Source organism: Oncorhynchus keta, chromosome 8 (assembly GCF_023373465.1).
Source record: "Oncorhynchus keta strain PuntledgeMale-10-30-2019 chromosome 8, Oket_V2, whole genome shotgun sequence".
Lineage (NCBI taxonomy): Eukaryota > Metazoa > Chordata > Actinopteri > Salmoniformes > Salmonidae > Oncorhynchus > Oncorhynchus keta.
In genome coordinates this window covers 18,316,212-18,329,689 of record NC_068428.1, presented here as the reverse complement: position 1 = coordinate 18,329,689, position 13,478 = coordinate 18,316,212, and the positions used below count along the sequence as shown (strand labels likewise).

Here is a 13,478-nt window from a genome sequence, read left to right as displayed (position 1 = left end):
CTCTCTCTCTCTCTCTCTCTCTCTCTCTCTCTCTCTCTCTCTCTCTCTCTCTCTCTCTCCCTCCCTCTCTCCTTCACCCTCCCTCATTCCCAGGTCATGTTGTGATTATCTCTCTCTCGCTCTGCCGCAGGCTTCGACTGGAGTCTACATTTCAAGTGGGAGCAGTTGTCTGCTGAACAGAAAGCCAGGAGAGCTGACCCCACCGAACCCATTAAGTAAGTGAAAGGAGGCATAAAGACGGATATTAGGGGATGGTTTGGCTGCAGATGAGAGGAGAGGGATGGAGCGATGGAGCAGGGAAGTAGGGGACGAGGGGGTGCCCTGCTTGCCTGCCTGGCCATCCATCCCTCCGTCCTCAAGTCCAGTGACCGGCAGCATGCAGCCATGCTTTTTCTTTTTCGTCTGATGGAGCAGCAGGGGAATTAATTCTCTCCCTGAGGTCTTTCACTGCACTGTGATCTAAACAGTCCATCAGGGGAGAGAGAGGGAGAGGCAGACTAGAAAGCAGCATCTGAAAGAGGCAGTTAAGCCATTGATCGCTGCAGAGATAGCAGCAGCACGATTAATGAGAGCGCAGCCCAAAGGAGTTCAGAGAGGAGACCGGACCACAGCCGATTAAAGCACCTTTGCATTATTTCGTCCAAAGAGATGTGATCCTCTTTAATTCTCCTGGCCCCAGGCTCTGAATCGGGGGCAGATTATTTTAATGCTCGGCTAGAATGATTGATTGATCTCTCCCACACATCTCTCTTTCTTTCACTCTCTGTCTCTATCTCTGTTCATTTTCTGTCATAATTATAGTCCAGGTACAGGAAGGAGCATCTTTTCTAATGAAAGACTTGATACTGTTGTCACTCTGCATAAATGCTAATGTGTGTTTCCATGATGAACATTCACCATGCTGTGCGGGGCTTGAGAACCTTGGCTCCTGCCAGTCTGACACACCATGCAGTATGTCAGGGCTGGGGACAGTGTCACAGAGATGCTGGGCTGTGGGCTAACATCTTCCCTCCACTTGAGAAATGAGTTAGACAGTGAGCCTCTCCACTTGGCTCCCTCGGCCCTGCTCAGGGCAATCTGGAGGGCCTCTCTCATCTCCCCTCCTCCTCTCCTCGCTTCTTTCTGTTTTGTTCCTTTTCCTCCCCTCCCATCGTTTCCTCTTCACACTTCTTGAAGAGGAAACTCCTAATCTCTCCGTCTCTTCTTCCTTTCGCACCTCTCTTCTTCTCCTTTCTGCCTTTCTGTCTTCTATTCTTTTCCCCACCTCGTCTAGTTTCCTATTCATACTTCTTTACTCATCTCTCTGTGTGTAATTCATTTCCTTCATCCCTTCCTCTCTTCTCATCTCCTGTTTTTCTCCTCTCCCCTCTTCTCCTGATGAGTGTATATGGTCCACTACCCTACATCCCTCCACGCCGACCCCAAACCCCTGAGCTGTCAGTGGGGGTGTTAGAGTAATGAGATCCCCTAATAGCCCAGGCACAGACCCAGCCCTGGTAGGAACTGATCCCACATCAGGCTCACAGTGTGGCCCATGTGCCACAGACTGTTGCAGCGTCACATGGAGTCTGCTCCTCACACTGGCACAAATAGACAACCAGATAGAGACTTGGTTAAGGACACGCGCACTCGCACACGCACATGCACACAAACACACTCACAGACACTGTAGCAGCCTACTTACCATGGAGTGGTGGGACTGAAACTGAGACAGCATCAGAGCCAGTGTGTGTGTGTGTGTGTGTGTGTGTGTGTGTGTGTGTGTGTGTGTGTGTGTGTGTGTGTGTGTGTGTGTGTGTGTGTGTGTGTGTGTGTGTGTGTGTGTGTGTGTGTGTGTGTGTGTGTGTGTGTGTGTGTGTGTGTGTGTGTGTGTGTGCGTGTGTGCGTGTGTGCGTGTGTGTGCGTGTGTGCGTGTGTGTGCGTGTGTGTGTGTGTGTGTGTGTGCGTGTGCGTGTGCGTGTGTGCGTGTGCGTGTATGTGTGCGTGTATGTGTGCGTGTACATGTGCGTGTACGTGTGTGTGTGCGTGTATGTGTGTGTGTGCGTGTGCGTGTGCGTGTGTGTGTGCGTGTGCGTGTGCATTTCACAGGAGAATGGGCTCGTAGTAATGACTGGAGCAGTATTGGTGGAATGGTATCCAATACGTCAAACACATGGATTCCAGGTGTTTAATGCCATTCCATTTGCTCCGTTCCGGCCATTATTATGAGCCATTCTCCCCTCAGCAGCCTCCACTGGTGCATTTACGTGCTGGCATGTGTGTGGTGTGTGTGCGCGTGCAGCGTTCGCGAGTTAAGGGCAGAGGAAACAGATTCACTACGATGCATTACCATTCACACTTCATTGTATCCACTCAATAATACACTTCACTTAAAGAACACTGCAAACTACACTTCACAGAGCATTTTGAGTCACAAATGTGTCACTATCCACCATCTTACTAACCTGCCACTGTCCTATAGCTGCCTACACATCCAGTCATTCAGTCCCATCATCATGGGGGGAGTCTATTTATGGACCGGCTGAACAAAGTGGGATCTGAAAATGGAGGCAGCATCAGTAGTTAATGGCAGACAGCAATAACTAAGAAGGATTTGGTGATGTGCCTCAGGGTTTTACAACATTGTCCAACGATGATGATTTCCTCCTGTAATGCTCTGTTCGGTTGTTACGACAACACTCATTCAGTCTGGCAGATATTTATGTTGCAGCAGGCGAAATATACAACAAAGGATGTCTCTCGCTGCAAAACGAAGAAGCATCACGTTGTCTGTTGTATTGTGTGAGCTTTCTCATTTGGCTTTCTCATAAAGCTGTTTCTGACTTTATGCTGATATACTTGTTTAGTAGACTGAATCAATAAATCATGAATGATTGTGTTTACTATCAGAAATAGTATGTCCTGGTGCAAGGCTTGAAATGCAGGAGGAAAACATACAGCCTAAAGCTGTTCAGGATGCAGCCACGGTCATCGTTGGCGAGGGTTGTATTTTGTATTTTGTCCACCAAAAGTATGTGGACACCTGCTCGTCGAACATCTCATTCCAAAAACATGGGCATTACTATGGAGTTGGTCCCCCCTTTTCTGCTATATCAGTGGGGCCTTGCTTCCATTCCAGCCACAAGAACATTAGTGAGGTAGTGCACTGATGTTGGGCGATTAGGCCTTGCTCGCAGTCGGCATTCCAATTCATCCAAAAGGTGTTCGATGGGGTTGAGGTCAGGGCTCTGTGCATGCCAGTCAAGTTCTTCTAGACCGATCTCGACAAACCATTTCTGTATGGACCTTGCTTTGTGCACAGGGGAATTGTAATGCTGAAACAGGAAAGAGCCTTCCCCAAACTGTTGCCACAAAATTGAAAGCACAGAATTGTCTAGAATGTCATTGTATGCTACAGTGTTAAGATTTCTCTTCACTGGAACTAAGGTGCCTAGCCCGAACCATGAAAAACAGCCCCAGACCATTATTCCTCCTCCACCCCACTTTACAGTTGGCACTTTGCATTCGTGCAGGAAGCGTTCTCCTGGCATCCGCCAAACCCAGATTTGTCCATTGGACTGCCAGATGGTGAAGCATGATTCATCACTCACGTTTCGACTGCTCCAGAGTCCAATTGGGGCGAGCTTTACACCACTCCAGCCGACACTTGGCATTTAGCATGGTGATCTTAGACTTGTGTGTGGCTGCTTGGCCATGGAAACCCATTTCATGAAGCTCCCGACGAACACTTCTTGTGCCGACGTTGCTTTCAGAGGCAGTTTTGAACTCGGTAGCTAAGCGTTTCGGCACTCGGGGTCCTGTCCTGCGAGCTTGTGTGGCCTGCCACTTCGCGTCTGAGCCGTTGCTCCTCGACGTTTCCTTGTCACAATAACAGCACTTACAGTTGACTGGGACAGATCTTGCAGGGCAGACATTTGACAAACTGACTTGTTGGAAAAGTGGCATCTTACGACGGTGCCACGTTCAAAGTCACTGACCTCTCCATTCTAATGCCACTGTTTGTCTATGGAGATTGCATGGCTGTGTTGTCGACCTGTCAGCAACAGGTTTGACTCAAATAGCCGAATCCACTAATTTCAAGGGGTGTCCTTGTACTTTTCTATATATAGTGTTTCTTTTAGTTTAGTACCTTTTTTAAGTCGTAGCCTCAAGTGCACTCCGGAGATGTTACAGATGACCAGAGAAAGTAGTATTGCCTCCAGAATCAATTCCCCTCCCCTGTCATCATTGGTCCAACCAAATGACTGAAGTTCTGCAGACAGAGACATGAAATGAGAAACAGCTGAAAATGAATGTGGAGAATGTTGTTGACCCCAGAGAGCATCATGGCGTGTCTATTCTAGACAAGAGACAATGCTCAAGAGACAATGGTCCTCATCTTTCAAAAAGCAAAGCAGGTGAATTGAAAATGGCTTGCCTTAAAGTCAGCAACATGAGGAGGGCTCTCTCTCTCTATGAGGAGGGCTCTCTCTCTCTATGAGGAGGGTTCTCTCTCTATGAGGAGGGTTCTCTCTCTATGAGGAGGGCTCTCTCTCTATGAGGAGGGCTCACTCTCTCTATGAGGAGGGCTCACTCTCTCTATGAGGAGGGCTCTCTCTCTCTATGAGGAGGGCTCTCTCTCTCTATGAGGAGGGTTCTCTCTCTCTATGAGGAGGGTTCTCTCTCTCTATGAGGAGGGCTCTCTCTCTCTATGAGGAGGGTTCTCTCTATGAGGAGGGCTCTCTCTCTCTATGAGGAGGGTTCTCTCTCTATGAGGAGGGCTCTCTCTCTATGAGGAGGGCTCTCTCTCTCTATGAGGAGGGCTCTCTCTCTATGAGGAGGGCTCTCTCTCTCTATGAGGAGGGTTCTCTCTCTATGAGGAGGGCTCTCTCTCTCTATGAGGAGGGTTCTCTCTCTATGAGGAGGGCTCTCTCTCTATGAGGAGGGCTCACTCTCTCTGAGGAGGGCTCACTCTCTCTATGAGGAGGGCTCTCTCTCTCTATGAGGAGGGCTCTCTCTCTCTATGAGGAGGGTTCTCTCTCTCTATGAGGAGGGCTCTCTCTCTCTATGAGGAGGGTTCTCTCTCTATGAGGAGGGCTCACTCTCTCTATGAGAAGGGCTCTCTCTCTCTATGAGGAGGGCTCACTCTCTCTATGAGGAGGGCTCACTCTCTCTATGAGGAGGGCTCTCTCTATGAGGAGGGCTCTCTCTCTATGAGGAGGCTTCTCTCTCTATGAGGAGGGCTCTCTCTCTATGAGGAGGGCTCTCTCTCTCTATGAGGAGGGTTCTCTCTCTATGAGGAGGGCTCACTCTCTCTATGAGGAGGGCTCTCTCTCTCTATGAGGAGGGCTCACTCTCTCTATGAGGAGGGCTCTCTCTCTCTATGAGGAGGGCTCTCTCTCTATGAGGAGGGCTCACTCTCTCTATGAGGAGGGCTCTCTCTCTCTATGAGGAGGGCTCTCTCTCTATGAGGAGGCTTCTCTCTCTATGAGGAGGGCTCTCTCTCTATGAGGAGGGCTCTCTCTCTCTATGAGGAGGGCTCTCTCTCTCTATGAGGAGGGCTCTCTCTCTAGCTACACTTAGGAAAAAGGGTTCCAAAAGGGCTCCTTGGCTGTCACCATAGGACAACCCTTTTTCCTTTTTGGTTCCAGGTAGAAAGAACTCTTTTGGGTTCCATGTAGAACCTTCTGTGGAAAGGGTTGTACAGTGCCTTCGGAAAGTATTCAGAAACCTTGACTTTTTCCACATTTTGTTACGTTACAACCTTATTCTAAAATTGATTATTTTTAAATGGTTTATCCTCCTCAATCTACACACAGTACCCCATAATGACAAAGCGAAAACAGGGTTTTAGACATTGTTGCACTTTTATAAAAAACTCAAACAGAAATACCTTATTTACGTAAGTATTCAAACCCTTTGCTATGAGACTAAAAAAGAACGGATCAAAGTATAGAGAGATCCTTAATGCTTAATGACCTCGGACTGGGGTGAAGGTTCACCACCAACAGGACAATGACCCTAAGCACACAGCCAAGACAGAGCAGGAGTGGCTTCGGGACAAGTCTCTGAATGTCCTGGAGTGAACCCGATCAAACATCTCTGGAGAGTCCTGAAAATAGCTGTGCAGCAACGCTCCCCATCCAACCTGACAGAGCTTGAGAGGATCTGCAGAGAAGAATGGGAGAAACTCCCCAAATACAGGTGTGCCGAGCTTGTAGCGTCATACCCAAGAAGACTTGAGGCTGTATTCGCTGCGAAAGGTGCTTCAACAAAGTACTGAGTAAAGGGTCTGAATACTTATGTAAATGTGACATTTCCATTTTTTATTTGTAATACATTATGTTTTGTCATTATGGGCTATTGTTTGTAGATCGATGATGGACAAAAAAAAATTTAATCAATTTTTGATTAAGGCTGTAACCTAACAAAATGTGGGAAAAGTCAAGGAAAAGTGTTGTGTTCCACTGTACATGGAACCCAAAAGGGTTCTTCCTGGAACCCTTATCCTATGGGGACAGAACTGTTTCATATAATTTTTTCTCTCTCCTCTCTGCCTCTATTTCTTTCTGCCTTTGTTCGATCCTGTGCTGAGTGAATTGTGTTAGATAGGTCCCGGTTGGCACTCCATGGAGGGCCTGGGTGCAGCTTCACCTTCTGCATGATAATGAGAAGGTATCCTCTTACACGTCTCACTGGCCTCTGCTTGTCAGCCGGCCCTGCCCTGCCCGCCCCGCCCGTCTGCCCCGGCTGGCTCCTGTATCACTCAATCAATTTATATTTTACTCAGCGGCTCACACGCACTCACTGGGCCTGGCCCGGGACATCCTCATTATTCACATCAGCAACACTCAGCCGGTTGGAGATAGAAGTTTGGACACTTCTACTATCACCTGGATCTATCATAATGTGTTCTTAGTGTCTACAAAAAACATACCAACAAACTACCTCAAGTCTACCCATCCAGTCAACGTTCCATGGTATAATACTCCTGGAATTCTCTCTCTCCTGCAGGACGCCTATCATCGCCGGAGGGCTGTTTGTGATTGACAAGTCGTGGTTCAACCACCTGGGGAAGTATGACACAGCCATGGACATCTGGGGTGGGGAGAACTTTGGTGAGTGAGTCAGTTGACTGGGCAGGAGCTGGGTTGAGGGGATTATGTTGTTGTGTGTGCCTGAGAGCACCTGAATTGGTGCAGTGTGTCAGTCTGTCAGCACTAGTAGCCTGCCTCTATAGCTGACACAATTATTTCAGTCTGCTCAAGGATGCCTTCGCCTTGAGACCTTTTCTTACTAAAGCGGGACAGTTGATTTATTGTGTTTGTAATGGTCATTACCACAGTCCCAAACCCCCAAAAAAGTGTCAAGTGATACTTTTTCAAATCAATCAAACCCTCTCCATATGATGGGCTTCAAACATTTACTGTGTAGTTAAAACACCAAGGGTCAAGAAGACACAAATATTAAGCAGAATTTTATATGACCAATTATTGACCAGCATAACACCACACCACTGTGACACAAGCTAGAGAGAGTGTAACATTGCAGCTATTCCAGTCCTAGCCAGACCCCTGGAGCAATAGGTAGCGTGACCACTTCTCTTCCCTGCTTCATGCTTGCTTCTGTCAGGTACATCTGCAGGCAAGTTGTGCACCACAGCCAGGGCTAACCGAGGTAGTGGTGGGGATGATTCATACTTTATTACAGTTTCTAAAAAGCCAGGAGGCTGACTAGCACTCTCCCATGTATATCTGGCAGAAGGGTGCTGGGGTTCACATAATAGACAGACAGTTTCTCCTGACTGTACTGCTGCTGATCAGATCAGTAAAGAAAGGAGTAGAGACTGGAAAAGAATGCTCTTCCTCTTTCTCAACATCTCTCTCCCCAGTCTCTTTTATTTCTTCCTCTCTCTCTCTCTCTCTCTCTCTCTCTCTCTCTCTCTCTCTCTCTCTCTCTCTCTCTCTCTCTCTCTCTCTCTGTCATTCGCTCTCTCTCCCTCTCATTCTCTCTTTCATTCTCTCATTCTCTCTTTCATTCTCTCTCTCTCTCATTCTCTTGCTCTATCTCTCTCACACACACACACACACACACACACACACACACACACACACACACACACACACACACACACACACACACACACACACACACACACACACACACACACACACACACTTTCTCATCTCCCTCACAACTCTCTTTTATTTCTCTCTCTATATCACGTGCTTACTCCCTGCGCTGCTCCCTTTGACACTTTGAAAAGTCGAAAAAGCTCAGATGCTTGTTGGGAATGTAACGTCTGCTTCCAGCTCACACTCTCAAACACATAGATCCCCTGAACGCAGCTCACTCTCCAGCCCACTTTCCAGCTCACACTCTCAAACACATAGATCCCCTGAACGCAGCTCACTCTCCAACCCACTTTCCAGCTCACACTCTCAAACACATAGATCCCCTGAACGCAGCTCACTCTCCAGCCCACTTTCCAGCTCACACTCTCAAACACATAGATCCCCTGAACGCAGCTCACTCTCCAGCCCACTTTCCAGCTCACACTCTCAAACACATAGATCCCCTGAACACATCTCACTCTCCAGATCCGAATCACCTGAATTCTGATCACCTGTTCACACACCTGTACGTCATTATCACACACTATTTACTTCAGTTCTTGGCACCCCATCATTGTGAGGTATTGTTTGTTTTGTGACACACTTCTATTCGGAGCGCTGGGTTGCCTGTAATTTAATCCGCCTGCGTATGATAGTTTTGGCCTGCCTCACTAATGACTCCTTTTGCCTATCGCATTTCCTGTTATTAACCTATTGCCTGATCTCCTGGACTACGTTACTAGCCTTTTCCCTGCCTGTACTGTTTCCTTTTTGGCCCCTGTGTATGACCTTCTGCCTGCCCCTGGACCCAGCTACCTGCCTCCTCCTGTGGTCCTTTACAATAAACACCTGCTGTGCCCTGCGCTTGAAACCAGCTCTCTGTCTCCCATCGTGTTCATTACAGGAAAAGTTTTGAGCATGTTACTCCGAAAAAGGAAGCATCATTTTATATGCTGTGCTTGAGGCTACAAAACTTCAACTCTGTTGGGTTTAAAAGACAAGTGTGTAGCATCAGCCCCAATGTTTATACTGTATTAGCCTGGGCTAAATTAGACCAGGCCATGGAGGGACTTGTTTATTTACATTCATGTGGCTTGTGGTGCACTTCTATATGAGCAGAGGACACGGCAGTTTAAAACATGAGTTTAAACCTGAGATATGAGGCAACAAGCATGTTATCAAATATTCAAAGCATCAGAGTTGCCCCATATATTGTAGATTTCCAATAACACTTTGTAATACTGTGTGTGTTTGAATTGAATTGCTCCTGTCCCTGCCTTAGGACTCATACCGTCTAAAAGCACTGAGCATACAATACAGTGCTACTCTTCGTGGTTCATGGCTGTCCCCTGAGCCATTCCATGTGACAATGATAACTAATGGTAGCTGTGTGTTGTGTGTGTGTGTGTAGAGATCTCGTTCCGGGTGTGGATGTGTGGAGGGAGCCTAGAGATTATCCCCTGCAGCAGGGTCGGCCACGTCTTCCGCAAGAAACACCCCTACATCTTCCCCGAAGGCAACGCCAACACCTACATCAAGTAAGACCTGACCCCATCTGTACTGTATCCGCCTGCTCCAAAATAGAAAAACAACTAACAACTGCACCCAGACCCACATCTTAATGGATCTATCGGACTGCCTTCTCCAAAATAGCAAGACAACCAAAGTACTGCGCTGTGACTGTACCGCGCTGTATGTGATACTGTACGCGTTATTGAGCTGTATTCACTTTGTTCATGTGTTACAGCTGTACAATCGTGGCAATACAATAAAAAAAATTAAAGGCCAACCCACTGCAGCCAAAATAAGTGTAACACTTCATATGTACTACTTAAAAAATATATATTTAGCTATTTTTACATTGTTCGCGTGATTGATAGGCCAATATTCGTGCAATGCAGCGAACGTGGAAAATATAAATGAAAGAAATTGCTGTAGTGTGCTCTAAAGCTTTGCCAAACATTGTCTTTTGAATGAATTATGCTAAACTCTATTGTCCCCTGCACATCAGAGTGGTTTGTCCCTCTCTTTCCATATTAGGGATTAGGCTCATGTTCCCACTGTGTTTGACAGGGATTTAGTCAGCTAATTGTGTGTGTGCACAAATTCTATTATTTGAAAACTTTGTGAAAGCATATCGTCTTTTATCAAATGTTTAACTTCGACATGAAGCCGAAATGCCGCCCTTGGTTAACAATGCCGCTAATCGACAGAATCAGATTTCTTTATTTGGATTTCTCATTTGCAATTAGCTTTGAGGAAGGTCACGGCATGGTCTGTATGTAAAGTGAGCAGCACACGATTTGATTTGATTGCAGAGCAGTTTCAGAAAATGTGTTGTTGTGTTCCAGTCACCCCTTGACTTGGCTGCATCTTCTTTGACTGACTGGCAGTGTGCGCTCACTGTTTGTTCACTGATTAGCTATCTCTTTTTTTTACTGGCGACATAAAAACACATTAGGCTTCAATTAATAATTACTTCATCCTGTCAACAGAATGTGTATGTCTAGCATAGTTCAGTCGAGTTAATGAATAATTGCTCCAAGAATGATGTTTGACTTCATGTCCTGGGAAGAAAAAAAGCTTCTAAGGGCAGCTGGTGGCTCAGCATGCCCATTGATAATTCTATTTAATTTATTCACCTGCTGTCTCCGTGTGCTCCGCTCTTAGCACAATGTCACTGTCATCTGTGTTACAAGCAGTTTGCGTCCTTCTCTGTCCCAAAGTCTTCTGCTCAGAAGCCAGGCTGTGTAAGAGTAGGGTTGAGTGTAAGGTGGAAAGGAGAGATGTGATGTGTGAGCTTCAAAGGAGTGTAAAACAGCAGGGGTTACAGTAGGCCAAAACGGTGTATTGCTGCAAAAGGATAGGATAAGGCTGTAGACTAGTTTAATTAGCTGTACAGGACAGTGGGTTCTGCGCGAGATGCACTGGAATGCCCCTTTTAAAGCTAGAATCTGCAGTTGCTACATCCATTTGTGGACTTGTAAATTCATTATACATACCCATTGATTCTTGAAGAATATAACTTATAAATGCCTCATGAGCTTATTTCAACTGTCATACCTCATCAGAAACCAAAATATATGCTTGTTTTACTCCAACATCCCTCATCTTTCTATTAGAACAGAAGTGGGGAGGCATCTAGCTTTAAAGGTGTTTTCACCCAAAATTCCAAGTTTGCCAGATGCTTTCAAATGTCAAAAGAGGACTAAAGTTGAGTTCAGGATGTATGACAACGTGATAGAATTTGATTTAGGAATAAACTTCTATAACAGCACACATATATATTGGGAGAAGGTCCACAGTATGTAACAGAGGAATCACGTTACTAGAATTATTTACCCACTTCAGTCACTGTTCCATGGACCAATCCCATCATTACATGAAACGCTTCACCTATGCAGGGCGCTCAGACTTTAAAGGCTGGGTGGGTGTCGCAGGTCCACTAGAGGAACCAGGGTGGTGCGTTTGGGTCTGAGGATTATGGAATTCCCCATTTAATATGCAAACTGTAATAAAATGGAGCTAGGATGAGCATAAGGCCCACAACATTCAGTGAAAAGGGTGAGCTTGACATATACAGAATATGATACAGTATACTTAACTCTCAGGAGAACGTTATTATTTTGCTGCTAATCTTTACCAAGCAAGATGGTGAATTTTCTTGGAATGTGTTTGAGACCAATGTGCGAGGGCTGGCTTGACTTTGGTTATACGTGCTAGGCCTTTTCACACTGGCGGTCTGGGCTGGCCCACCCTGGAGTAAAGTGGTTTAATGTAAAACGCCTGCTGAATCCTACTCTACTGGCTGTGTTGCAGGAACACCAGGCGCACGGCGGAGGTGTGGATGGACGAGTTCAGGCTCTTCTACTACTCGGCTCGCCCTGCAGCACGGGGCAAGTCCTACGGAGAGTGAGTGACATACACTTCTACACAGCATACACTTCTACACAGCATACACTTCTACACAGCATACACGTCTACACAGCATACACGTCTACACAGCATACACGTCTACACAGCATACACGTCTACACAGCATACACTTCTACACAGCATACACTTCTACTGCTATATTTTATATTCTACAGAGGGCTGATAAAGAGAAATATTATAGAACACATACATTGCATCTGGTTTAGCACGATTAACGGGGTAGACGGTTCAGTTCAAACCATATCATTCAGGTTATTTAAAGAGAGCGTTTTTGGTCTCCCTGCATTACATATTGGAGCAATGTGCCTGCCTCTGTGTAAGCGTGTAGCACTGCCTTTTCTCTGATAAGAGCAGGACAGCATTATAAAAAAGGTTCCTCTCTCTAACATACACTTCATTAATTTCCCTCTCTCTCTATTATCAGCATTCATGGCAGGGAAGAGCTCCGCAAGATTCTCAAGTGCAAATCCTTCAAGTGGTATCTGGACAACGTCTACCCAGAGCTCAAGTGAGTGTTTGCGGCTGGCCACTCACACACATCCCATTATGGTTCATTCAGAATAGATGAATTATTCTTTTTCATATTCAGGCCTCTCTATTTTTGTCCCCTGATTGCTCTGTGTCCGCCTGGCATTGGATTCAAAAGCCAGCCTTGCAGCTCAATCTGACTGATACAACAACAGCCAGGCGTGATGGAGTTTAAGTTAATCCCACGGACCGAAATTAACAATGTGACTCAGGGGAGAGAGGTCTGACCTTTTAGATGACTTGGAGCCACCGTTAATTGCGTAGTAAGAAAATAGACTATAAAAAGTTAGTTGAAGAGACAGGTGAATTGAGAGAAAGTTGAAATAGGGAGGACAAGTCCCAGTGGAAGGACAGTAGTGAGGAAGAGTATACACAGAGAATGTTAAAGACATACAAGTGCTAGAGAGAGAGAGTGATATACAGAGAGAAGTACAGTCATAGGCTATTACAAAACTTTTGCAGGGCACACAAAGGATATAAGGGATATGAGTACTGTTACCTATGGGGGGGCATGTGTGTGCGTGTGTGAGTGATGGATCCACTGCTGCTGGTTCCAGGTTCCTGTTTGCTGACTAAGTGAATGAGCTGGGCTGTAAAGCCACCACAGACCCACACTGGCAGCAGGCAACATTACTTACACCCCCCCCCCCAAGCCATGGGTCCTGCCTACCTCTGATAAATGGCTCTGTCATGTGAACAGCTATTTCTTCCTGTACATTTAAATATCGATTGATTAATGCCAGGCCACGGGACATGACACGCTAGCCTCAATGTTAATATCTATACTGAATAGTTATTTATGTGCATGTAAAAATGCCACCATGAATCTATCCCAGGCATGAGTATCAACATATTACATTCAGAGATTATGCATCTGCCTTGTATTCTGCATTGGGGAATATACTCTAAATCAAGAAAATA

At 46.2% G+C, this 13,478-nt stretch overlaps 1 protein-coding gene across 2 annotated transcripts in view; it reads left to right on the top strand.

Moving 5' to 3' along the window:
- Positions 1-13,478, top strand: part of LOC118386926 (polypeptide N-acetylgalactosaminyltransferase 14-like) — a 130,644-nt gene that overhangs the window by 105,713 nt on the left and 11,453 nt on the right. For both annotated transcript variants that reach the window (XM_035774933.2, XM_052523656.1), the window contains 5 exons: positions 131-215; positions 6,994-7,097; positions 9,505-9,631; positions 11,913-12,005; positions 12,454-12,537. In XM_035774933.2, coding sequence (XP_035630826.2) covers positions 131-215; positions 6,994-7,097; positions 9,505-9,631; positions 11,913-12,005; positions 12,454-12,537 — 493 coding nt within the window. The remainder of the gene's footprint in view (positions 1-130; positions 216-6,993; positions 7,098-9,504; positions 9,632-11,912; positions 12,006-12,453; positions 12,538-13,478) is intronic.